Genomic DNA, 26,314 nt, shown 5'->3' with positions numbered 1-26,314 from the left:
AAAAAGTTTTGAAACTAGAGGGAGGTGGTGGTGACACAGCATGTGGATGCACTAAATGCCACCGAATTGTACACTTTAAAATGGTTAATTGTGTGTTATTTTAATGTCACCTCAATTTAAAACAAGCTGACAAAACAAATTATGTTTATGTAGCCAAGTTTAATGTATAAGCTTACGGGTGAAGATTAGGTTTAAACTGGCATAGATTTTAGACAATTGATTTCAAAAAATCTGTGAGTTGCTCATTTGAGGTCATTTTAGAAGATGCAAAAAAGTTTACCTTAAAGGATTCCTTTATTTCAAAGTACTATTTCTTTCAAAGTAAATCTTTTAGTTATAAAGTAATATTTACTTGCAAAAACCTTTCATTACCTTGATATTTTTGGTCTAAAACAGGTAGGACAGGTGAGAAGGCAAGAAAAATAAGATCTTTTTCTAAATTGAGTGACTTGTTTGCCCTTTTCTTCAGCATGCCTAGTTAATCTCTATGAATTTCATATATCCCTTACCCATTGGCTAGAGAATTATCCATCTAGGGTTATACAGACAGATATCAGTAACACTCCATATCTAAACATTCCTTTCTTCCTTTGGAAATGTCTCCACACAAAAAGGAAGACATCTTAGACTTGAGACCTTCTTGGTTTTTGAAGAGAAAGATGACTCATGATTGAATGATAGTCTGCTTTTAAGGTTTGCTTTCTTTTGGGTTTTAGATTTATGTCTTAAACTATCTTCAGGGTCTGTCTGATGATCGTTGAATTCCACAACAGTCCTCCTAGTACCTATCATCTGTTTCCATGTAGCAGTGGAAAAGTCTGAAGCCTTTTAACTATTTACAGCTGTTAATTAAACAAGAGAGACATCCATGAGAAATGCGAGGAATGGGATGGAATCTTGGTGAAAGAACAAAGATTAAATGCCCTGAAATCCATTCCCAAACACAGAGACTTGCATCTGATTTTATTCCTCTTTTAGCTGTTAACATGCCTTAATAAAGGCACAACATTCTGATGATTGTGGTATCTCTGGAAACTGTTTCAAAATGAAAACAAAATAAGTTAGAAGAAGCAAAAAAAAGAAATCTGATTTTATTCTAAGAATTTGAAATAAAATGATTTAGTCAGAACTGAGCTTTATTTTCTTTCTTTTTAAAAAAATTTTGGCTGCGCTGGGTCTTTGTTGCAGTGTGCGAGCTCTGTTGCAGTGCATGGGCTTCTCTAGTTGCAGTGTGCAGGCTTTCTAGTTGCGACGCGTGGGCTCTAGAGCGCGCGGGCTCAGTAGCTGCGGTGCACGGGCTTAGTTGCCCAGCGGCATGTGGAATCTTAGTTCCCGGACCAAGGATCAAACCCGTCCCCTGCATTGGAAGGCAGATTCTTAACCACTGGACCACCAGAGAAGTCCCAGGGTTTTATTTTCTACCTTTACACTATCTTAGTTTTTGGTTGGGTGTGAGCAAGTCTATCTAGTCTTTTTAAAATGTCTCTGTTTCCTCATCTGCATATTGGAGATAACAGCAACTACCTCCCAGCATTGTTAGAGGCAATAAACTTGCAGTAACTGTCAGTAAAGGCTTAAAAAATTATGAAGAACTGTATAAATAAAAAGAAATGTGATATTATTGTCATTAATAAGTATGATTAGCTCTAAACAGTGTTATCTCAGATGGTGCACAATAAATGTCTGAAAATGATGTTTAAATACTAGAGCCTGTTATAGATTCTTAAAGTATGAATCAACTAATTATTCCAGTGTGTTCCAGCACACGTTTTATCTTTCTGTGTTTATTCTTTTAAGAAATGCTAAAGCCAACTTGGCTAATGTGTTTTAGACTTTTGTTAGCCATATTATCCCTTTGGAAAGTTACATGTATGTCCCTTTGGAAACATTACTTCTACAGATGACTTTTCACTAATAATTCTATAATGTATTTTAATCTGACTTCATCTTGGACTGTGATTTTTTTTCTATGTTGTGTGTTCAAGGGTGAAACTTGAAATATCTTGACTTTGTATTATGTTTACACTCATTCTTTCAGAAAATATTAGCCCAAATCTGTTATTTTACATTCAGTCTTAATTCCTATTATGTTGATTACATTTAAAAATCTGATTTAAAACTTCTAAGATTTTATATAGTTTTTATCTATTTAAGCATTTTGGGAAAATTAATTTATTCATTACATTGAACTACTTAATTTAGATATATATTGTCATGGAAAAATGTACTTAAGGGATAGTTGTATGTGTTTTTTACTTTTGGTCTCTTAGTTCCAGCGTGTTGTCCTTTTTGGTTTTGTTTTATTGCTTTTTTCTTTAATTTTGCTTACCAGAGCCAAAGCCTTAGTAGAAGAACAACGCCTTTTGTTCCTAGGGTTCAGGTAAAGGCCTTGTCTGCCTGATAGAAACTAAAGTTGTGTTTTAACCCTTATTTGTATGTTTTTGGAAAATGCGTAGTAGGAAAACTTTTTTTGGTGTGTTGCTCCAAACCATATTATTGACTTTCAAATCATTTTATGAGCCAGCTTGTAAAATTCTGCATGGGGATTAAAATACAATAAAAATTTAAAGAGACAATCTTTGTTAGTGGTTTTATATGATGGACTGAATACTGAAACTGGTTGGTTTCTGGTTGGCATTTAATGTAGATTCCACTTACATTGGTAATATTGACAGAAATAGCTGATTTGATACTGTTGATATTTTCCTTTATTACACTAAGGTTGCTGTCTCTTTAAATCATTCATTATATCACTTAACATCTACATTCTCTTGCATTTTCCAAGCAATAACTCCTTGAGGAGATTGGCAAATAAATTTGTACCTTATCTAAAATATGAATTTTTTGCATATTATATATAAGGTTCAACTTTTTGAAAGTATATTATTTTGAAAGAACAAAAATCACAATCCAAATAAAATATGTTGGGTTTATTTTGTTTACATTTTGTAATTGTAATTCCATTTAATTTTACTGTAATACTTGGGTACAAGTTGTTTGCCTCTTTTCATTAGGAAACCCTTATATGGTAAAGTAATGTCAACAAAGTTTTTTTTTTTTAAAGTAGTATAATTCTTGCTTTGCTGCATGGTTTTTTTTGGTTGTTGCTGTTGTTGGTTTTTAATACTAATTTAGTTTAAATTAAAAAAAATTGGAGTTCTAATTAACACTATGTAGTGTAAAATATTTACTTAGACTTATGTTCTGCTTGGGAAATTTAAAAGTGGTTACATGGAAATTGTATTAAAGCAATTAAAATGATATCAAGATTTTTATTAACGAAAATGAGGTAAAATAAGTATATCATATCTAGAATTGTGGAAACACATTTGTTTTATTTTGAAGAATCAACAGATATATTCTAATCATTCATTTAAAAAACAGAGAAGATATTTAGGAATGTGATAAAGAATCTAGCAAATAAAATAATTCTTTTTTGATAGTTTAAAGTGGATATCTATTAAAAACTTCAATGCAAGTCCTGTAATATAAAATGAAAATTAAGGCTATTGATCAAATGCCCAGTTTGACAGTTTATTAAAAGGTATAATTTTGATAAAAAACTCCGTAAAATTAAAGTGTGCCTGTTTCATATCTATATTATTTTAATATTTATATATTTGTAAAGTATAATTTAATAAACTAAAGTATTAATATGAAAGCCATATGCCTAATATCTGTTTGTGTGAGAAATGAATATTATTAATAAGTGATCTTTTTGGTTTTCCATGGCATAAGAAAATCTAAAAATAATACTATTTATCAGGCATTTGAAACTTATATCTTAAATGTTTACCTGTAATGATTTTAAAGAAGCAAAAATATTGCCAGTGGAAATGACAGCAAAGGTAGTTTCAATCCCTGAAAAAAAAAAACCTCACAGAAATCAATAATTTGCTCCAATAACTATGAACTTAGTCTAGTAATACATTTTTCTTTGTTTTTTAAATGTACTATTTATTGTAAAACAATTTTTTAGCCTTTAAGAAGTTTTTTAATATCATGGAAAATAAAGCCATAAGGTTTTTTATTGATATAGAAAATAAAGAATATTAGAAGTTAATGTGGTTTTGGTCACAAATTTAGAGGAACCATGGTGCTCTCTGACAACACCTGTTTGATCTCATACATGAGACACTCTAGTATTTCTTACTTTTTTTCCCTCCCCTCATATCTTTTACCATATGGTCTCTTTTTTCCATTTATCCTCATCTGTATCTTTGTTCTACTATTGTCAGGCAAGCAAATATTTGAACTCTTTTTTCTTCTTTTATAGGAATTAAAAAAAAATTTATATTTACACAAATTTACAACGTTGTGTTAGTTTCAGGTGTTGAACTTTTTTTCCCATTTAAATGTCAGAGGTTTTTTTTTAGGTTCTTGGTCCCCTAGTCTAAGGCAGTGGTTCTCAAGCTTTAATGGCAATGAGAATCACCTGGAGCACTTGTTAAAATGCAAATTCCCTGGGCCCCATTCTGATTCAGTAAGTGAAAGGTGGGCCACAGGAATTTGTAACTTTCCAGATAATACTGTTGCAGGAGTTTTGTGAACCACAGTTTAAGAAACACTTGTCTAGAGTGTGTACTTACCAACTGGATTCAAAAAACTTTTTGTTACACAGCCTCAGGGTAATACCTGCGTTAAATATAAGGACTTAACATAAAGAGAAGTAATAATCATTTAAAAAATTTAAATGCTTGAGGACTAATTCCATTTGACCGAAAAGAAAAGTGTATAAATAATTTTATATACTCTTCTGGGCCATTAGTCTTCTGACTTAAAAGTCTTGCTCGGCCTCTCATTCTCTAAGATATGAAGTGAGGGACTCAACAAAGCCATGTTAGAATTGGAACTGAACTACTGATATATCATATATACATATATTTATTTGTATGATTTTTATGTAGATGGTCTATATTTATTTATATATCCTAGAGCCTGGCCCAGAGCTGACTGTCTGCTTTGGAGAAGAGAGGAAGGGACTGACATGAGATGTATATTTAAGTTTTTTAAACTACCGCAAACATTGTAAATCCAAGTTAAAAGAAAAAAATCAAACCATTGGATACACACACACACACACACACACACACACACACACACATATATACACATATAAAATGAAAAATACATATTACCTAAATAGAACTTTTTCCCAAATTCCAAATTTCCAATTCAATTTCAGTTTCAAGATAGTGGTCAGAGATGTGCTGAATTCTGAACCGAATGTGGATCAGAGCCATAGTCATCATAGATCCTGATATGGTAAAATCAACTAGCTAGGTGTGGGAGTGTGAGGTATGTGTGTGGGAGGTGACAATTATTAAGTCAAATGAATTCAGCAGCTGAATGTGAAGTTCTAATCCTTAATTATGGCATAGGCAAATTATTCTAATTTTCTCATCTCGAATTATAAAATATACGCTTATTATTCTGAGGATAAATACATTTGCTTCACAAGCAAAAAAAAAGACTTTATGTCTGCGTAAGAAATTTTAAAAGACGAATTTATTACAGTTTTAAAAACAAACTTAAGGAGTAGATTTACTAAAGCTTCTAGTAATTCCCAGTTACTTATAATTTTTGAAAGGTCTTTGCTGTGGTATAACATAAAACATTTGCTTAAAAATTCCCTATGAATGCCATATAAGGAACTTATCTATTCAATTCACTTTGAGCACTTATTCTGAACTCACTATTGTAGGGGAACCAAAATGAACTACCGTGATTCCTGCATAAAGGTAGACACAAAGCAATCCTATATAAAGTCCTTAGTTATGGTAGTGTAATTATTATGTGCATGTTAATAAGCTATCAAATTAGATTATAAAAAGTTCAAGTGATTTATCAATCAAACTAAAATATCTGAAATAATTTCTCTGTTCATTGAAGTTATTATAGCATATCCTTTTACCTTAACTGCAATTTACGAAGTGAAGTTTATATTCTGTGCTAATATTAGTGTAAGAGAATGGGGCAAAGATTGGGAATGTAAACGTTATGTTATATTAGTAAATGTTTAAACTGATAAATGAATATTTTTGCTTTTCAGATAAAACTATGGTTTGACAAGGTTGGTCACCAATTAATAGTTACAATTTTGGGAGCAAAAGATCTCCTTTCCAGGGAAGATGGGAGGCCAAGGAATCCTTATGTTAAAATTTACTTTCTTCCAGACAGAAGGTAGGGATATGAAGCAAAAATAAATGTTCTTGAAAATAAATGAGAAATGTTAATAGCAGGAGGTGTTTTGATTCTGTATCATTTATTTTAAAATATTATGCCAGTTAGATACTTATGAAGTTTAATATAAGCATAATGATTCTTAAGAATCAAAATAGTGACAGTAAATACTTCGAGATTGTTTTAAAACCTATGTCAAATGTTTATAATATAGATTATTTTATCAAATATTTATTTTAGATTGTGTGGTTTACTTCTTAAATAATGTATTTTTTTTTTAAATCAAACTCATTAAAATTATGCTCCTTTAAGTCAATACATTTTTAACATAAACTACAGAGGCAGAAAGCTGGAAATGGTACTAAAGGATACTCATCATGTTCCTCTACAATTTTTACCTCCTTTTACTAAGATATTATTTCTCTATATTATGTAAAATTAGTGAATGTGCTTTATATTTCACCACCCATATCACCAAGGAATCTTTACCACTGGGCCTAGAATCAGCTACCTAAAGTGTCCTTTGCTTTGTGTCCATGCTAATCAACATACATGATATTGATCTATCCTGATTTAAATAGAGGAATCAGAATAGGAGAAATAGCTTTTCAAAAATCATATAATCATTCTTAATTTCAGACACATACAAAATAGAAGAGATTATTCAATAAGCATCATAAAAAAAGAAAGAAGTAATGCACCAATTTCCCTTTCCCCAGCTCTTCTGCAACACTGGTTTTCAGGGCTGGGCTCTTCATTTTTCTCAGGTTGGAAGCAGCTGGGCACAGATGTGATCTTAAACATATTTATACACGTTTGGACCCTCTATTACTCAGTTCAAGTTAAAAGTCATCCATGTTGAGTGCCAAAGTATCATCTGAAGAACAATTTCAACAAAGAAAATAAAGGAAAGGAAGTAGGCAATTAGCAAAGGTCTTATACTTTATTTGATATATATTTTGAAATAAAATTTGTAAAATGAATTAGAAAATATGCAAGGGTGCCATAGCCTCTTAAGCTATTAGAAGCTGTGCCATATAATTTTATCTTACAAAGTTGACTCGAAGGAAGTTGTTCTCTAACAACTTAGGTTGTCTTTTGGAGAGGGATACACTTTGAACTGCAAGGGAAGAAGAGGATATGCAATAACTCAACTCCAGCTTAAACTTCAGTTGGATGACAGATGTCACAGCCATATTACCTACCATCCTGGATGGAGGCCAAGTCACTTGGCTTCTCAGAGCATAGTTTATTAGTCTAAGCATCCTTAGAATGCCATCATAAAAACTCGCAGAGGGCTTCCCTGGTGGCGCAGTGGTTGAGAGTCCGCCTGCCGATGCAGGGGACATGGGTTCGTGCCCCGGTCCGGGAAGATCCCACATGCCGCGGAGCGGCTGGGCCCATGAGCCATGGCCGTTGAGCCTGCGCATTCAGAGCCTGTGCTCCGCAACGGCAGAGGCCACAGCACGGAGAGGCCAGCGTACCGCAAAAAAAAAAAAAAAAAAAAAAAAAAAACTCGCAGAAAGTGCTGTGCTTTTATGCACACACATAACTTAAGTTTCTACTTATTCAGACCTTTGAAGAAAAATGCTTGCTTTTCAAGATGATAAAAGTCTCTCAAATTTTTGTTTTTTGGTTGACTACTTGTGTTTCGTTTTATTTTTTATACCTCCCCTCACTTTCTAAGCAGATAGAGGTCAAATGGAAGGGAAAGTCCCTTCAAAGACTTCTTTATATTCCAGATGTAGGGTTTTTATCTTTTCTCAATAGCAAAGAATGTGAGAAACGTTTGGATATTTTTTTCTCAGTTTATTTCTCAGCTGAGTTTTCTTGACAGTTATCAGGAATTTGAAGAATATTTAGGCAAGTTTGTAACTCACTTTATTGATAGAGTTGTGTCAGGGTTTTATCCTTAACGGAAAAAAGAATTCTCTGGTCAACTCAAACAGCTACATTATCATCTCGACTTTTTTTTTTTTTTCTGTTGATACAAGTTTTTACACATGAATAAAGGACTGTTTGTGCTTTTGGTATGAGTTATTTCTTTTTTCTTGACAATTTCTTGTGAGAAAAACTACAGGTCCCAAGAAGCCCATGGATACCAAAATGTGCAATGCTCAAGTTGTTTATATAAAATGACATAGCTCTGCATCTGTGGATACTGAGGGCCAACTGTACTTGCCTAAGTAAACAGAAAAAACAGTTGATGCCTTTTTATTGATAAGAATTCCTGGAGGGACAAGTGAGGCTACATAGAAGGAATTTAGTCTAGAATGTCAGTATGTCAGTTAAGCCATTCAAAACATTTATTTTCTATATAATATGCTAGGTACCCTAAAAAATAGCTAGGTATGCTCTAACACTTTTTTATATCTTTTTTTATATTGGTTGCGAGTCAAAATATATTTTTCCCTTTATTTTGAGTAAAAATATCAAGTCTTTGCATGCTGTTAAATCAAATGGAAAACAAAAGTACTGGTAACATGAAAATAGAAAAAACTTTAGTTAGATTTTTTAAAAAATACTTTCTCAACATTTTAATGATGTTGTTAGAGATCAATTATCTATTTTATTATCCTTAGGCTGCTATTTAAAAATATCTCTATAACATGCTTACTGACCTTAGTTTTTAAATAATTTTAGCAACTTTTCAGTATTTGACTTATACAGAATGATCTTATTTTGAAGGCGTTAGTTATACTTCTTGAAAAGAATAACTCATTTACTTTTTTTGTAATTTGCTGAAGATAAGGTAACTTTCCATGGTTATTTTCATGGATTGGTGCTTCAATACACACAAAATTGCCTTATTAAATTGTAATCATATAAGGTAGGTTAGTGAGGAACTTCAGAGATAATCTAGTCTCCCTCCTATCCAGAATTAGAAATTCCCCCTAAAATAGTCATTCTCTGAGAACTTTTTTCACTCCTTAAGAGGAAGTCAAAGCTTATTCTTCTGTTTCCTTTCACGTTGCAGTATAAACCAATCTTGGATTAGATGGCAAGGTTCCCCCTGAATGCTTTCTTCCTGACCTTGGTGGAAGGAATTTTATCTCTGACAGGGTTTCATAGTTCATTCTTTAATGGATAGAATATAAGTAGATGCTTTATAAATATTTGTTAAAATCTTAGAAGGAGGAAGTGACAAGAGTCATAAGTCATAGTCTTTGTCATTATTTCTCTTATTTAGGTATTTTTATTTGCAGTACCACTTCTTTTTCATAAATTTGAATGGAGATAAAATTTCCTACGTGGGTTTCCAAAGTTATTTTCCTGTGGAGGCCTTAGAAATTAATAAAGATACATTGCTTTAAAATGGCTTTTTGCTACATTAAATATATATGCTTTGGAAACATACATGTTCTTGATTAAGTCAAATCTGTATTAAACATTAAGCTCTGTATTCACCTGGGAGAAGTTGCATACCCTCCCTAATTTGGAGGCACTCTGTCCCTTCTTAGTTCTCCCTGCTTCCTATTTCCCAACACTCTTAGAACTGTGCTGTGTTGAGAGAATTTGTAGAAGTTAATATGGTTCCACTTGGAGTTCAGTTGCACTTCTCACTTCAAATAGGCTCTTCTAATAGCTTAACGTTGCCGTCCTAGATGATTTTCTTCATTCCTATTCAGACACTGATCCTCTCTAATAAGCTAGAGTAGTGATCTCCAAGAAGAACGGATGTACCCAGGAGATGTATGAAACAATTCATTGGAGTTCATAAAGAAATACTTGAATTTTCATTTTCACCTATCTTTAATTCCTATTTTTGTATATTTACCAATGAATACAATATATTAGTACAATATAGTAATACATACATACAATTTATAAAAATATGTGTATACAATGGAATGCATAATCAAAAGCATTCACTTGATAGAAATATGAAGTCAAAAAAATGTATGAAAGCTTCTGAGTTGGAAGTTCTGTCTATCAGGATGGCCAGCTTGCATTTCCAGCCCAGGTTATAGTGGCTGCCTCACACAGAAATAATTTTACTATGTCTTTAAAGACTTGATAAATGTCAAATGAGCAAGTATGTATTAATTATACATAAGTGTGTAACTTGATAAGATGTAATTACAATTGCTTATTAGCTAAACTATATGGATGTAAAGTTGTGAACATCGCAATTCACCAAACTTACTGTACAAGGGACTTCCGTTAGTTTAAGTGAATAGTATATTGGTTACAAATACTAAGTACAGTATTTGCATTTGCATATGTACAAATACTAAAAGTACTACTATATGTAACTAACAGGTTAATTTCCAATTTAAAGGTTTCCAATAGGGCAATGTGTTAAAAAAAATTAGAGTTAAGATTCTTCAGTCTGGTTTTATTTAGAATTTGAGAAAAGTTAAGTTTTTAATTATCTATCATGGAAAATTTTCAGATTTATTGAAATATTTCTATTATTAAGTCATACTTATAAGGTGATATAATTATATACCTTATAAATTTTAATAGTAATTTTAAAGATTACAGTATATTTAAGGTATGATAAATTTGTGGGAAAACTTCTTTCCTGAGAAATTTTAAGTTAATAAATTTTAGGGCAAAAGTTAAAATGAAGATTTATATAAGCTCATATATTCTTATTTTTTTCATAGTGATAAAAACAAAAGAAGAACTAAAACAGTAAAGAAAACATTGGAACCCAAATGGAACCAAACATTCATTTATTCTCCAGTCCACCGAAGAGAATTTCGGGAACGAATGCTGGAGATTACCCTTTGGGATCAAGCTCGAGTTCGAGAGGAAGAAAGTGAATTCTTAGGAGAGGTATCTGGAACTATTTTAAAGCTTAGACTATTCATGTCATCCTGAATACTTTTGTTTATATGACTATCAGCAAAATATTATATTTTGAATAACTGAAACACCTAGACATAATTTAACAGAATGAATTTAGCTGCTGTTTTAAGAAAAAACTTATTGATGCCTCTATAGTACATGTATTTCAGTTTACTGAACCAATTGTACAACTAGTAATTAAATCATTTATTTATAGATCAGTTTTTCAGCCCTGTACTGTATCTGTAATGTGCTAGGGACTGAGGTATCAAAGGTCAATAAGGTATATTACTTTCTTCAAGGAATTTATAATCCACTGGGATACACACAAGTGAGTGAACAACTATAACATAGTATGGCAGATGCTCTTTCAGGGAAGTGCAGTAGGAATACATAATTGCTGTGCAGGGAAGGGGAAGTGGTCCATGGAAGGATCCACAGAGAAACTGGAATTTAGCATAGTCAAGGGAAGTAAAGTTCCTGCAGAGGGAATAACAAAATACTAGAGTTGCGGGGGTCTTGGACAACTGTATTGAAATGGGAAAAGAATGTGATAAGAAATGAGTCTTGAGAGTTAAACATGACACCTTCATATATCATATTAAGAGTTTGGATATTATCCTGTAGATAATGGGAACAAATGACAGGTTTTAAAGAGACTGGCTTGATTGCATTTGTACTTGAGAAAAATATTTCTAGCTGTAATGTGGAGAATGAATTGGAGAGGGGCGGATGAGAGGCAGTTTTCCAGCTATTAACGTACTAAGAGAACTGCTTTCAGTTTTTTCAGTGTGGTTGGTTTTCCTGAGTAAATTAAATGTAATACCATGGGAAAAGCAACAATCCATAGAAATATTAAACTGAATGTTGTTAGCTAAGGAATCAAAGAGTGGTAAACCAGTTGGAAAGAAGGGTAACATAATGACTAGGAGCAGAGATTAGCGCCAGCTGCCTGGTTCTGCATTCCTGACACTACTACTTCCTGGCCTTAGGTCCTTCAGCAAGTTATTTAATATATTTGTACTTTAGTTTCCTCTTCAATCAAGTGAGAATGATAGTAGTATGCAATTCAGGGTTAGAGTGAGAATTAAATGTGTGTGTGTGTGTGTGTGTGTGTGTGTGTGACCATTTGGAACACAGTGCTTATAATTTTGAAAATGACTAGGGAGAATTTAGGAAGAATGAAGAGTACCTTAGTTGTTTTACATTTTTACCTCCCATAGCTAAATAGTGATTTATCATCATATAGCAGTTCTCATATACTTAAACCAGACACTGTCATATTTGCACATGACTTTAAAAGAAAATAAAAAGAATCATTTATTTCTATGGACTGATTTCCTTTGTAAATTTATTAGATATTCATATTATAACATGGTTCATATTGAAAATCCATTCTTTTTTTTTCCTTTCCTTTCCTGTTTTGAATCCTTAGCAGCATGATATGTTAAACAGAATTTTAAGTAAGACAGCCTTTGACTTATATTACGGCTCTTTCACTAACCAATGATGTGGGCTTAAACAAGTTTTTTAACCTTTTTCAGCCTTGGTATCCTTATTTGTAAAAGTTGAATAATAAGACCAACCTAGTAGTTTTTTCCTGAGAATTAAGATAACATATGACATGGTTCTTAACACACAGTAAGCACTTCTAATTTGTTTTTAATCTCTCCATTTCAGAGTTTGTGAAGGTTAAATTAATGAATGTAAATGAAAATGTTTTTTAAACTGTAAAATGGCATATATATACCAGTTATTATTACAGACTTTTAGTAGTAAGTGCTATTTATGTAATGGCATATTTAACAGCCTCTAGCAGATAGGTGTTCAAGGGTCTACAAAATAAATGTCTTAGAAATTCAAAGCCATTAACTCAATAAGAAGTTATATATACTTATCTCTTATTTAGTTACTGTCAAACATGTGGGCAATTCTGCAGCATAACCTTGCTTTCGACCTAATAGCATTACTATTATAATTATCATTATTATAATGAAACCTTTTAAGAGAATTTCTATATTATTGTCATAAGACAGTCCTTTCTCTTGGCTTTGTAGATTTTAATTGAATTAGAAACAGCCTTATTAGATGATGAACCACATTGGTACAAACTTCAGACCCACGATGTTTCTTCATTGCCACTTCCCCACCCTTCTCCATATATGCCACGACGACAACTACATGGAGAGAGCCCAACACGGAGGTTGCAAAGTAAGTTTTCAGTAAAATTTATTGTACCTTTATTGAATTATCTTGAATGATATATATGACATAGAATTTGAAGATACCATTATGGGTATTAACAGTCATCTGTTAGTATTTTCATAGCTTTTATTGAAGCTTTTAAATTGTTTGATACACTCAACTGTATACATGTAGTACTCATCACAGTATGACACACAATGAAGCATAGTTATGTTTTAATTTTACCTCTTAGAATCTAAAATATAGGAATGAGATAGCTAACGTAGTAGAATTTGGTGATGTACCTGTAGATATCTGAAATTATGATTTCCACTGTCATTAAGCCAAGTATTTTATGAATATGTAGGATAACAAGTATAGCATAGTGGTTGAAACCGTGACTATGAACATTACTCAGACAAACTTGAGTGTAAATATTAATCCTCTCACTTAAGAGTTGTATGGGGGCTTCCCTGGTGGCGCAGTGGTTGAGAGTCCGCCTGCCGATTCAGGGGACATGGGTTCGTGCCCCGGTCCGGGAGGATCCCACATGCCACGGAGCAGCTGGGCCCATGAGCCATGGCCGCTGAGCCTGCGCGTCCGGAGCCTGTGCTCCGCAACGGGAGAGGCCACAACACTGAGAGGCCCGCATACCGCGAAAAAAAAAAAAAAAAAAGAGTTGTATGATTTGAGGTAGGTCATCTCTCTCTGTTTCACTTTCCTCATTTAGAAAATGGAAATAATAGTACGTACATCACAGAGTGGTTCTAAGAGTTAATCTCTGGAATGTAAACTGATGTTATTATTGTTGTTGTTGTTGTCATTATTATTATTTTCAGTGTTTGCATTTTACTCTGAATTATGCACAGTCCAAACTATAAAACAGATCAATCCAGAGACTCTTAGAGGAAACTCAGAAATGTTTTCCACATTGAAAAGTGGCATTGTTGGTTTGATGCTCCTACAGCTCAAATTTATTTGTTTTTTTCTGATGAATCTTATTGAAAGGTGAAGGGGGTGCTTTTTGCTTTGGATAGTATTCATGGGATAATTTTATCTTCACGGAGCCATCATGGTTCAGGTTTAGCAACATTTTTGTCAAGTAATGGAGAACTGATTGAGATTAACCAAATTTCAGAAGTGTAAATTTATAAGCATGAATGCCACGTCGTCTTGGCACCAATCATGGAAAGGATACTTGGCCATATAACAAATAAGTCTTGTCTAAATGGATCACACCCTTTCTGCTGAATAGAGGGCTAAATTACATATCAGAAGGCTGTTTGTTGAATAGAGAAGTAGAGCAAAGCATTGGTCTTATGGGATAGTTAGTCATAGGAAAGCGTAGAGAATTATCTTCACTTCTTTTGAAAATAATGTCTCTAATGACTGGAACTTTATTTCCATTAGATACAGTCTCTTACCCTGGAGGGCATTAATTTAACATTAATTTTACAGCGCTCACTTTTTTCAGCTTCCTCACAGAGTAAACACCTACCCACCCTTATTTGCAGTTGCCATTACAACATCCTTTGTTGTATCTACATTACCATGAAATTTACGTGGACTAAATTCAGAGTGTCTGCTCTTTCTGGCCACTGTAATCTATTCAGTACATTGTCTCTAAATCACAATGTGGGATGATGGGTTGCTACATGAAGTTTACTAGTATAATTCATTTTCTGCTAATTCTTATAGTTTAGGTTTATAGGCTATTATTGCCCTTTCTTATAGGATTGGCCTCTTCTCTATTTACTCCAGTTGTTATTGCAATAAGGAGTAGGTTTGATGACTCTCATTATCTGAAACTCTTAAATCTACCGATAATTTTCATTATTTTTTTCTGCCCTAGCTAAGAATACTGTACGTGAGGAACAACAAAAATAGAGTACTTTCTAGTTAGTTGTATAAATCATGGATTTTCGTGCAATTAGTTTAATTTAATCAATTTTGCAGATTTTAATATTTTCCATCCTCACAATGGCTCTTCTGTTACTTAATCATTAATAATGTTAAATTTACCCCTGGGTAATATAATAGCTCCATGTTGTACTCTGTGAGTCTTGCCACTATCAACTAACCTCTAATAAAATTAATTTTCAATATTTGAATATATGACTGAATTTGGTGCTTTATGCCTAAAATGTTGTCATAATTTATTAGCAATATGTAGGCATAAAGATAGATAAAAATGATATGATAAAAGAAGATTAGGAAATAACACTCAGGAATAGTCAGAAAGTTAAAGACAGTACCATTGGCTAAGTATTGATATATATTGCTCATCAATGACAAGTTCAAGTTAGGGTATTAATAAGTAACTACATGAATTATTGTAAAGTTTTGTTGATGACAAGAACCTCCTTTAGGGTTTTTCTCCATGGAAAGGTCTATATGAAATTTATTTACAAGTATGTTGAAACTGTCAAAGATCATATATAGAACATATATATATGAACAGTTAACCATCAAAAATGTATAGTAACCCCTTATTTATTCCCTACATTCACATCATGTTTTGGTAATTCAATCTCTGAGGCTTATGAGTAACATTCTGAGTCTATGAACTTATTAAATGTACATGGACATTTACTGTTATTCAGAATAAATAAATGGTAATGTTGTTGGTGTTGGGATTCTGTTCTTCCCATGACGATTTCCTATTTTAAATTTGTAGATTAAATGATTCAAAGCAATACTTCATTAAACAGATATTAGTAAATTATTTACTAACATATAAGGAAATATATAAAAACCATTCTAAAAATAATTGTTTCATATTTTGTAGATAGTTTAAATATTCTGAAAAAAATCTTTTCTAGACGGAGTCCAGACAACATTGATTATAAACTTTAAATGATTTCCCAAATAAAGATATTGGTAAAAGTATTTGAAATAGATGACCTCTTATACCAGTATTCCTGCATGTGGAAAAATAAGAAGGTTGTATGTATTAAAAAATCTAGTAATGATCACATGCTCATTGTTCAAAACTTTGAAAGAAATTAGGCTATGAGAAATCAAAATTTTGATGATGAGGAATTAACATTTCCTCCAACAATTTTTCTTCAGGCTGCTCTTGCCCACTCCCTTCACAGACATTGTTGTTTTGACATTACCAAAGGATGGGAAGAGCAGTGCATATTTCAAAGAGTGATTGATTAAGCATTTTTGAAAATGTATGCAAGACTAAAGCTATGAGTTCAAATAATTAAAATGTATCAATAGAGAAGTGAGGTTGGCAAAATATCTCACATATTCACATAATTTTATTTTTGATTCATTGATGAGAAACTTTATTCATTACTTTCCTGAAACTTAAAAAGATTGTTCTGAAAAGTGTATTTTGATATTTACATTTTTATTGTTGTATTCTTTACTGTTATTCAGTTAAAGTTGTATAGTGTCTTTTTTTTTTTATTGGAGTATAAATGCTTTACAATGGTGTGTTAGTTTCTGCTTTATAGCAAAGTGAATCAGTTATACATATACATATGTTCCCATATCTCTTCCCTCTTGCGTCTCCCTCCCTCCCACCCGCCCTATCCCACCCCTCCAGGCAGTCACAAAGCACCGAGCTGATCTCCCTGTGCTATGCAACTGCTTTCCACTGGCTATCTACCTTACATTTGGTAGTGTATATATGTCCATACCTCTCTCTCACTTTGTCACAGCTTACCCTTCCCCCTCCCCATATCCTCAAGTCCATTCTCTAGTAGGTCTGTGTCTTTATTCCCGTCTTACCCCTAGGTTCTTAATGACATTTTTTTTTCTTAGATTCCATATATATGTGTTAGCATACGGTATTTGTTTTTCTCTTTCTGACTTACTTCACTCTGTATGACAGACTCTAGGTCTATCCACCTCATTACAAATAGCTCAATTTCATTTCTTTTTATGGCTGAGTAATATTCCATTGTATATATGTGCCACATCTTCTTTATCCATTCATCCGATGATGGACACTTAGGTTGTTTCCATCTCCGGGCTATTGTAAATAGAGCTGCAATGAACATTTTGGTACATGACTCTTTTTGAATTACGGTTTTCTCAGGGCATAGTGTATAGTGTCTTAAGACAAAAATCTTCCTTTACAAATATGTTTATTCCTTGATATTTTTTATTAACTATTTTTATTAATTATTAATTAAGTTTTATATTTTATCTGTTTTTGAAATGCAGTTTATCACTTCAACATGTAAGCAATAAGAAAAAATAATTGTAAAAAATTTTTTACTGAGTCTTTAAAATGTGTGTGTTATCATTTCAACAAGGAAACAATGTAAACAACATTCATTACTTTTACATTCTTCTTTCTTACTAAGTCTTTAAACTGCGACCTGTTTTCATTTCAACAAGGAAAATGCAATCTGTTTTCACTTCAACAAGGAAACACTATACACAAAATACTAATTATTTTTTCCATTCTTTTCTGTTATCAGATCGTTGACATTTTCTATGTTACCATTTCAACATATAAACAGTAGGTACAACCTATTAATTAACTTTATTTTCTCTCAATTAGTCTTTGGAATGCAATGTTTTTTCATGTTGACATGTAAACATATAAACACGTAATTATTATAACATTTTCTTACTAAGTCTTTGAAATACAAAGCTATCATTTTAACACTTAAGGATATAAAGAATTTAATGTACATTCTTTTATCTTTACTGTCTTTGTTATGCAGTATGTTATTTCAACATGTAAACAATACATGTAAATTATCAATTAGTTATTCTACATCCTTTGTTTCTTACTAACTCTTGGATACACAGTGTGCATTCAACACCTAGTGTACATCACATTTGAGAGTAGCCAAATTTCTAGAGTTCAGAAGCCACATATGGTTAGTGTGCACCATACTGAGCAGTGCAACTCTAGTGGAAGGGCAGAGGGAGCAAATACATATGAAACAATGTGTACCATGAAGGAAATATACATGGTACCTTAAGCAAAAGCAGCAGCAGAATAAATCTACTTAAATGGGGAAGTAAGAGAAAACCTATCTGAGGAGGTAACGTTTAAGCCATGACCTGAGGCCTGAGCAGCTACTCAACAGCATAAAATGGCCAATATCATTTGAGCAGACTATGTAAGGGGAAAAAGTGAAAAAAATACTGTGTTATGGGGGAATAAATAATTTCCCAAGGCTTCTAAGAAAGAGTAGAGAAACTGATAAATCATAGGAATGTCTACACTCTGAGTGAGATCAGGGACTTTATCTTCCTTAGCACCTGGAAAAGTACCTAAATCATAACAGATACTTGGTGAATGTGTGTGGAATAAGGAATAACTGAGCCAGGGGTCTGAGACCTGGGAAATCAGGCAGCAATATGCTGATGAAGATACCAGTAGGTAGTGGGCATAGTTTGTTTCCTTTTAGTTGCATACGGTTTCTCATAAGCCACCTGAGGTAATCAGAAACACAAGAAGTTTGCAGGTCCCTAGAGGGTAAAATTATTCAACAGCTACCACCTCTAGGAAGAGTTTCAATTGATCTGACTTGTGTCAAGTGCCCATAAATGGATAAGTGAACCAATCAGTGTGGATAAGGAAATGATGTACCATGACTGGGTCAGCTTGCGTCACATACCCAACACTGTGGTTAGTAACCAGAAGATGTAGAGGGCAGTGGGCAAGAGATCCAGCAGACTTTTCAAATTCCTCTATTTCCTTTTTAAAGTTCCTCTTTTATAGAGATCAGTTTACATATCCAGTGTTCCTAACCCCAGTTTCCTAGAACAGTAGAACTTTACATATGTGTCTCTACAAACTTGGGTTTCAGGCAAAAAAAAAAAAAAAAAAAAAAGTGAACGCTTTCATGGCCACACATCAGTGTTGAAACACCTCCCTGTACTGTGGAAATCACTCTGAACGAGTGGCCCATTTCATGTGGTTCTGCTGTGCCCCGTGCAGCATCGCCTCCAACTGAGCCTGAACTTCAGCAAGTTTCTGTCGGTTCAAACTGTCATTCCATTCCTTGTAGCAATGGACAGGGACAGGATAAATCACATACTTCAGCTTCATCAAGGATGTCAAGTGCTGCAGAAGGCTCTTGAGCACAGGCATCGTAATGAGATTGAAGGCAAAGCTAAGGACACGGAGGTGGGTACAGTGGCTCAGGGCTGGGAGGACGACAGAGAGAGTAGAATCAGTTATCATACAATTGTTTATCTCCAGATGTTGCAGGGTGCTTGAGACCTTCTCCAGCAGAGTCTGGAAGGGCTCATAAACTTCTGAGAAGATCTGGTTGTTACTGAGACTCAATACCCTGAGGTGGGTGGCCTGAGAGCTCTGGGACAGGACAGTGACATCTCTGTTAGAAAGGCGACAGTAAGGTAGATACAGTGAATCCAACTGAGGTGGCGCAACTCATTGCCTTTAGTATCGTCTTATGCCCACCGGAGAAGGCAGCGTTGAACAATGGAACAAAGAGGTCTCTTGGGATTTCGTCCAGGGCATGGATAGCTGCAGGCTCATTATTCAGCAGACTCTTTGTAGCAAGCTCAAGGAGGGTGACTGTGGTCTTTTGGTCCATCTTCAAAAACCTGATTGGAACAAGAGCTGGAAAAAACTTGAGCTGTCCAAGACCCCAGCAGTAGGAGCAGGTTCCTCCCTCTCCGGAGCTCTTAGCAGACAAGCCTCAGTGTTGCCGGCACTGGCTCCTTGATATCTTATTAACAATTCTCATCACAATTTGAACCATAACGATCCAATCAGAGTTTTCTTTAATTTGATCCTTCATTTTTTTTCTCTCATATTAACCAGATTCATCTCTTTGACATCTCAAATATTAATTCTTTACTTGGAGAAGTATAATATATCACCCCTTTCACTTTTTAAAATAGAAAACATTGTATCTACTATACTTTTATTCACCCTCATGACCACAAGTCTTCAAAGAAAAGTGAATGGAAACAAATCATTGAGATTAAACTAAAATGATACTATTGAAAGGTGTAAGATAAAAGAGACATGATTTCATAATTAAGGTTTCTCAGGATTTCAACTATTTTGGGGGATTTGGGGCCAATATTTCTTTCAGTTCCTCTACCCAGTTGTCTCACCTCTATCCTTCTTGGACGGCAGTTACATGTATAAAGACCTATTGACATTTTTCCACAGGTTATTGAGTCTGTGTTGTTTTTTATTTTAATCATTTTTTCTCTCTTCCTCAGTTTTGATATTTTTATTTACTTGTCTTCAAGTTGACAGTTTCTTCTACAGTGTCCAATTTTCTGCTAAAACCATACTATGAGTTGTCTTATTAAATATACTGTATTTTTCATTTCAAGCTTTATATTTTGTGTTCTTAGAAGTTTCTGTATCCTTTCTGAAATTCCCCTTGTTCTATTGTATGTGTGTGTGTGTATACAAACAAATATGTGTAGGTATATGTAGATATATTAAAGAATTTATAGGATTAGATTATATCTACGCATATGTTGATATAAATATATATGTGTATAAATATAATACAATAATAATATATATTTCTATCCATATATATAATCCTGTAAATTCTTTAATATATCTATAGTTTATTTCAAAGTCTGCTAATTCCAACATCTTAGTCTTCTGTGGGCTTACTAAAATTTCTCTTTTTTCCTTTGATTAGGGGTCACATTCTGTATGTTTTATATATCTACTAATGTTTTTGTGTACTGGATATTGTGTTTAATACATTTTAGAGACTCTGGATTTTGAAGAATTACTGCATGTCATTTTAGCAGACATGCTAAACCAATGAAAGATGTGTTAAGTTTTTATTTTCATTCTATTTTGGTTCTTTGCATAGTTCTAAGGTATAGTCCTCAGTCTAGTTTGTGGTTCTTATGTCTAGTTTTGAACTGTAGGCAAAGTTCAAGATATTGGCCAAAACCTATAATTAATGGGATTTAATCTCCAACCTCTGTATCCTGTACATTAGGAATTTGCTGAAATTTTCTTGCAGCTCTTTTAGTCTTTCAGCTGTGGCTTTCTGCTGAGTTTCTTCTTGTTTTTCTCTCTGCAATTTGTAATTTAGGTAAGGATTTTTGGGACCACTGAGTGTAAATTTGGGGTCTCCTCCTTGTCTGGCTCGCCCTTTCCAGGATTTCTAGGATTTCCAGGATTTCCAGGATTTCCCTACAATTCTATCTGCTCTCACAACTCTGAATTCTGACCTTTGGCTTAGCCTTGTAAGACTGAGGTTTTTTCCTGAGCAGTAATTCCTCTGCAGTGAACCAAATTGGGAAGGCCCTTAGGGGAAAACTGGTTAAATAGGTGCTTTTCTTATTTCAAAGGTCATATTACCAATTTCTGCCTGAATTTGTTTGTTCTCTGGTATCTTTAAACAGTTTTTTTATTAAAATATTTTTCCAGAATTTAGGATTATTACTGGCAGGAGAGTTAGTCCGATATAAGGTATTCTATCATTCTCAGAGGCAGAACTCCACATTTTTAAGTAAACTTTTTACAGAAGTATAGAATTCATATAGAAACATGTATATATCGTAAATATTCTCATGGGTAAATTTTGACCAAGTAACCATACCATGTAACTAGCACCCACATCGAGAAATAAACCATCACCAGCATGCTTCCAGCCTCTCTCTTGCTCTCTTCCAGTAATTATTACCCCGTCAAGATAACAAATACCATAGAATATTTTCGCTTATTTTTAACTTCGTATAAATGGAATACGCACACATATGTGAATTTCGTAGAAATGAGATTACACAATATATTTCTTTTACATGTGACTTTTTTCTTACCACTGTTTTGTAATATTTATCAGTATTGTTGCATGTAATTGAAATTTATTTTCATTGCCATATACAGTTTCTTTCTATAAATATACACCAATATATCCTATTTTTAGGTTGGTTATGAAAGCTGTTTGTCTAAGTAATTTCTTATGAATTGATCAGAGGTAATAACTATACAAAGGGGTTGCTTATCTTGGCTTTAAAGTCTGATTTAAAGTCTGATTTTTTTGAATTAAATTATTTAATTAATTTTAATAAATTTTGAATTTTGATTTAACAATATATGTCATTTGTGAATAACGACAATTTTTTTCTTTCAAATTGTTATAGCTTGCTTTTTTTTCTTTCTTAATGCCTTGACTAGGTCGTATAATAAAATACTGTGTGGAAGTGACATTGTTGAGTAAAAGTTGGCATCTATGTTTGGTTCCCCTTTCCTTGGGAAAAGCTTTAAATATTTACCCATTATATTTTGATATTTTTTGTAAGATTTTTGTGCTACTTTGTGAGATTCAGGAAGTTCTATTTTATTCCTAGTTTGACGGAAATTTTTAATCATGAATGGATTTGAGTTGTGTTAGTATTTTTCTGTACACATGGATATAAACATGATATTTCTCTTTTATTCTACTAATGTAAATTGTATTGATTTTAAATGTTAAAGTTATCTTGCACTCCTTTAATAAGCCCAGCTATCTCATGATGCGTTATCATTTTATGTATCTCTGGATTCAATTTGTTAATATGTGTAGAAATTTTGCAACTGTATTCATGAGAGATAGAGTGAGGGAGAAGGATTGTCTTTTCTTTTTTTCTTTTTGTAACATCTTATTTGCTTTTGTTATCAGTGTTATGCTGCTGTGCTCATAAAAGTATTAGGAAATTTTACTTCTTTTTTATTTGATGTCTTTTATTTTCTTGTTTTGTAATATCCTTGTCAAGCTCTGACTTCAGTGTTTTTCTGGCCTCATAAAGTGTTTGGAAGTGTATCCTCATTTTCTGTTTTTTGAGAGAATATGTACATTATTGGTATTCTTTTTTCTATACGTGGTTAGAAGTATTCACCATGTATGTTTCCAGGGTTGGCAGTTTCTCTGTGTGTAGGTGTTGAATTCCAGTTCCAATTCCAATTTCTCTACTAGATTTAGAACTATTCAAAATTTTATGTTTTCTTGTGTCAGCTTTGTTAAGTTGGATTTTTCTTAGAATTTGAATATTTCTTCAATTTTTAAAAAATTTATTTGCACTAAATTGTTCATAATAGCATCTTATTATCCATTTAATGTCTATTGAATGTGTAGTCATGTCCTCTTTTCCCTTATATGGTAATTTGTTCCTTTTCCTTTTTTTGTTCTTGGTCAGACTTGCTGATGAGCTATCGATTTTACTAGTGTTTCAAACAGTGAACTTTTTGTTTTGTTTACTTCTAGGCTGTATGTTTGTTTTCTTTTCCATTAAATTTTCTTCTTATTCTTGTTATTTCTTTCCTTTCTTTAAGTTTAATTTGTTTCTCCTCATTTCAGAAGGATACATAGATAATTTTTAATGTGGTGTGATAATGTTATTGTACTTTCATTTACCTGTGGACTATTTAGGAGTGTATTGTTAAATTTCCAAACTCTAGGGATTCTTAAAATATCGATATTGAGCATAATTGCCCTCTTATCAGAGTACATACTTTAAATAATTGGAATCTATAAAATTAGTTGTTTGCTTTATGGTGCTACATGTAATCAATTTTGGTAAATGTTCTTGAAAAGAATGTTTATTTTGTCACCGTGTGGTTCATGTTCAACATATATCAAGTTTATCAGGTTTATTAACTTTGTTTTTCAAATTTTCTGGGTTGTTTTTTCTGATTTTTCATCTGATTACTCCATCAGTTATTGAGAGAAGTATGTTAAAATCTCCATGTGTGATTGTGGACTTTTCTCCTTTTAAATTTGTCACTGTTTGCTTTATATATTTTGAAGTTATGTTACTAGGTACATACATACAAATCCAGAATTGTTATATATTTTTCCTAATAGACTGATAATTTTGTCATTACATAGTGTCTCTCTATCTAGGAATACTTCTTCCTTAAGACCTGCTTTGTTTGATGTTTGCTGCTTTTTTGTTGTTGCTGTTACTTGTTTTGAATGGTATATCTTTCTCAATCCTTTTATCTTCCACCTCTTTGTGTCCTTATATTTAAGATTTGTCTATTGAAAACAATGTAGAGTTTCTCTTCTTAAATCCATTCTGATAAGATTTATCTTTTATTGGGATAATTTTACATTTACATTTAATGTAATTTCTTATAAATTTTGCTTAATATTTTACACATCATTTATTTTTGGTTTGTCTTTTTTCTCCTTTCTTGCTTTCTTTTGAAATCTACATTATTTTAATGACATCAACAAATATTTAGTTGCCTGTTATGTTTATTGTGCTTGATATTGTGATTGGTCCAAAGATTCATTATACTTAGGTAGCAAGCAAAACCCTTATTTACAAACATGTATATGAAATACAATTTTAAAAAAATTATATTTAATCTGACTCTTAGGTACCCATTTTCCTAGTCAAATATCTGTCTTATTCCTTCTCCTTACCTATTCCCAACACTCAACAGAGGTTCTAGAAAACCTCTAAAAAAACCCTAGGCTTAGAAAACTCTAAAAAAAGACAACGTTCAGGAAAGACCCACTAATTTTTATTCCTTATTGAGCTTCACTGATATGTCCCAGTGTGCAATGGTTACTTGAAGCCAAGTCTACCCATGGCAATTTTTACTAATGCTGGTTGCTGTGGTACTTAGCATCCCGCCTTCCCAGATGCATCATGTAGCTACTATCCTGGAATCCTAAAATATCACTGGACTCTGGAGAGGTCCTAGAGCCTGGATTCCTATTATTTACAAGGCTCTTTAACCATTGTCTTCTTACAGATTCTGCCAAGTCTTGTCCTTTAGCAGGGTAAAGAATAAGTAGAATTTCAGTAAATAGAGGTGAGAGAAGTAAACAGTAAGTTTGGAAGGGTAAAGACAAATGTCTATCTTGCTTATAAATGAAGATTCATGTATTTTGGAATTGGAGGATGTTAAATGTAGTAGATATTAGGGAAAGCAGCAAACTGCGATGAAAAAAATTAGAGGGAAATGGCTTTCCTGTATTTGTCTATTTATTATTAAAATGTCTGCAATAAAAATGTAAGCTTTAATTAATATCTTGAAATATTTTAACAACTAACCTATTTCCTTACTTGAAAACTTTTTATATATTGTGATTTTTAAAATAGTGAACAGAAATTTTAATTTTAGAAAGATGAAAGAACTATATCCTTGACAGAAAACACTCATATTCACTCTCTAAGGTCATTTTAAAATATTAGGTACTTTACAATATTTGTGGAGAAAGAGCTACAGTTTGAAAACATTAGTGTCTTTAATTCTATATTGATTATAGTGATGCCCTTTTTACAGTTTTAATAGTATAATCCTTTGATTTGTTTTTTGTAGATGCCCTTTATCAGTTTGAGGAAGTTTCCTTCTCAGTGGTTTGCTGATACATTTTATCATGAATGGGGGTTAAACTTTTTCACATGATTTTTTTACATCTATTAAAATAATTTTAAACTTGCATGTATAAATGAAATAACTTCAATAAGCATTAAATTAGAACTAGAGAGAAAAATCAACAAATGTACCACCATTAAAGAAGAGTCTAATATAATTCTCTCTCAATCACTTATTGGTCAACCAAACAAAAATTTAGGGATGATAGAAGAGAATCAAACTACAGAATTAACAAATTTAATCTCATGGTCGAAGAACTCTGAACCTAACATTTGATGAATTCATATTCATCTGTTATGTCCATGAAACACTTGTAAGAATTATTAATGTACTATTCAATAATTCATTTTTTGACAAATTTCAAAGAATTGTTATGCTGTAGGCTATTTTCTTCAACTAGAGTGTTACTATGTAAATTTTTTTAAAAAGAGATAAATTATACCCATACGTTTGATAAATTTTAAAAATAAACTTGTACTCTAAAGAACATTTTTTTCAAGATCTATTATCTCTGCAACTGTCATGGATTATTCAGTTAATAGTGTCTTAAATTTAATGAAGTATGGTAAATATCTTAAAGACCCAAGAAGAAAATACCTAGAACTGAACTTTAATGAATATACTACATACAAATATTTGTGTAATGCAAAGAGGTACTTGGGGGAGAATGCTTATGTTAACAAAGCATTTGAAGGTTGAAAATTACGACATACTCATTCAGTTTTTTAGGAAAAGAATAATGAAATAAATTAAAAATAGAAGGAAAGAAATCCTAACAATAAGAGCAAAAACCTAAATAAAACAAGAAACAAATTTCTAGTTAAGGATTATGGAACC

General features: G+C 32.6%; 1 protein-coding gene across 28 annotated transcripts in view; it reads left to right on the top strand.

Annotated features, from left to right (window-relative positions):
- RIMS2 (regulating synaptic membrane exocytosis 2) overlaps nucleotides 1–26,314 on the top strand; it is a gene marked incomplete at its 5' end in the record, with an annotated part of 569,746 nt that overhangs the window by 325,110 nt on the left and 218,322 nt on the right. For 21 of the 28 annotated variants that reach the window (XM_082675015.1, XM_082675035.1, XM_082675011.1 and 18 more), the window contains 3 exons: nucleotides 6,053–6,183; nucleotides 10,797–10,968; nucleotides 13,038–13,191. In XM_082675015.1, coding sequence (XP_082531141.1) covers nucleotides 6,053–6,183; nucleotides 10,797–10,968; nucleotides 13,038–13,191 — 457 coding nt within the window. Of the gene's footprint in view, nucleotides 1–2,332; nucleotides 2,381–6,052; nucleotides 6,184–10,796; nucleotides 10,969–13,037; nucleotides 13,192–26,314 lie in introns of all 28 variants that reach the window. The other 7 variants (XM_082675032.1, XM_082675012.1, XM_082675033.1 and 4 more) reach the window with 1 other exon arrangement.

This window comes from Grampus griseus, assembly GCF_964374135.1.
Source record: "Grampus griseus genome assembly, chromosome: 17".
NCBI lineage: Eukaryota > Metazoa > Chordata > Mammalia > Artiodactyla > Delphinidae > Grampus > Grampus griseus.
Note: the sequence above shows the minus strand (reverse complement) of the source record. Positions and strands in the feature narration are given on the sequence as shown.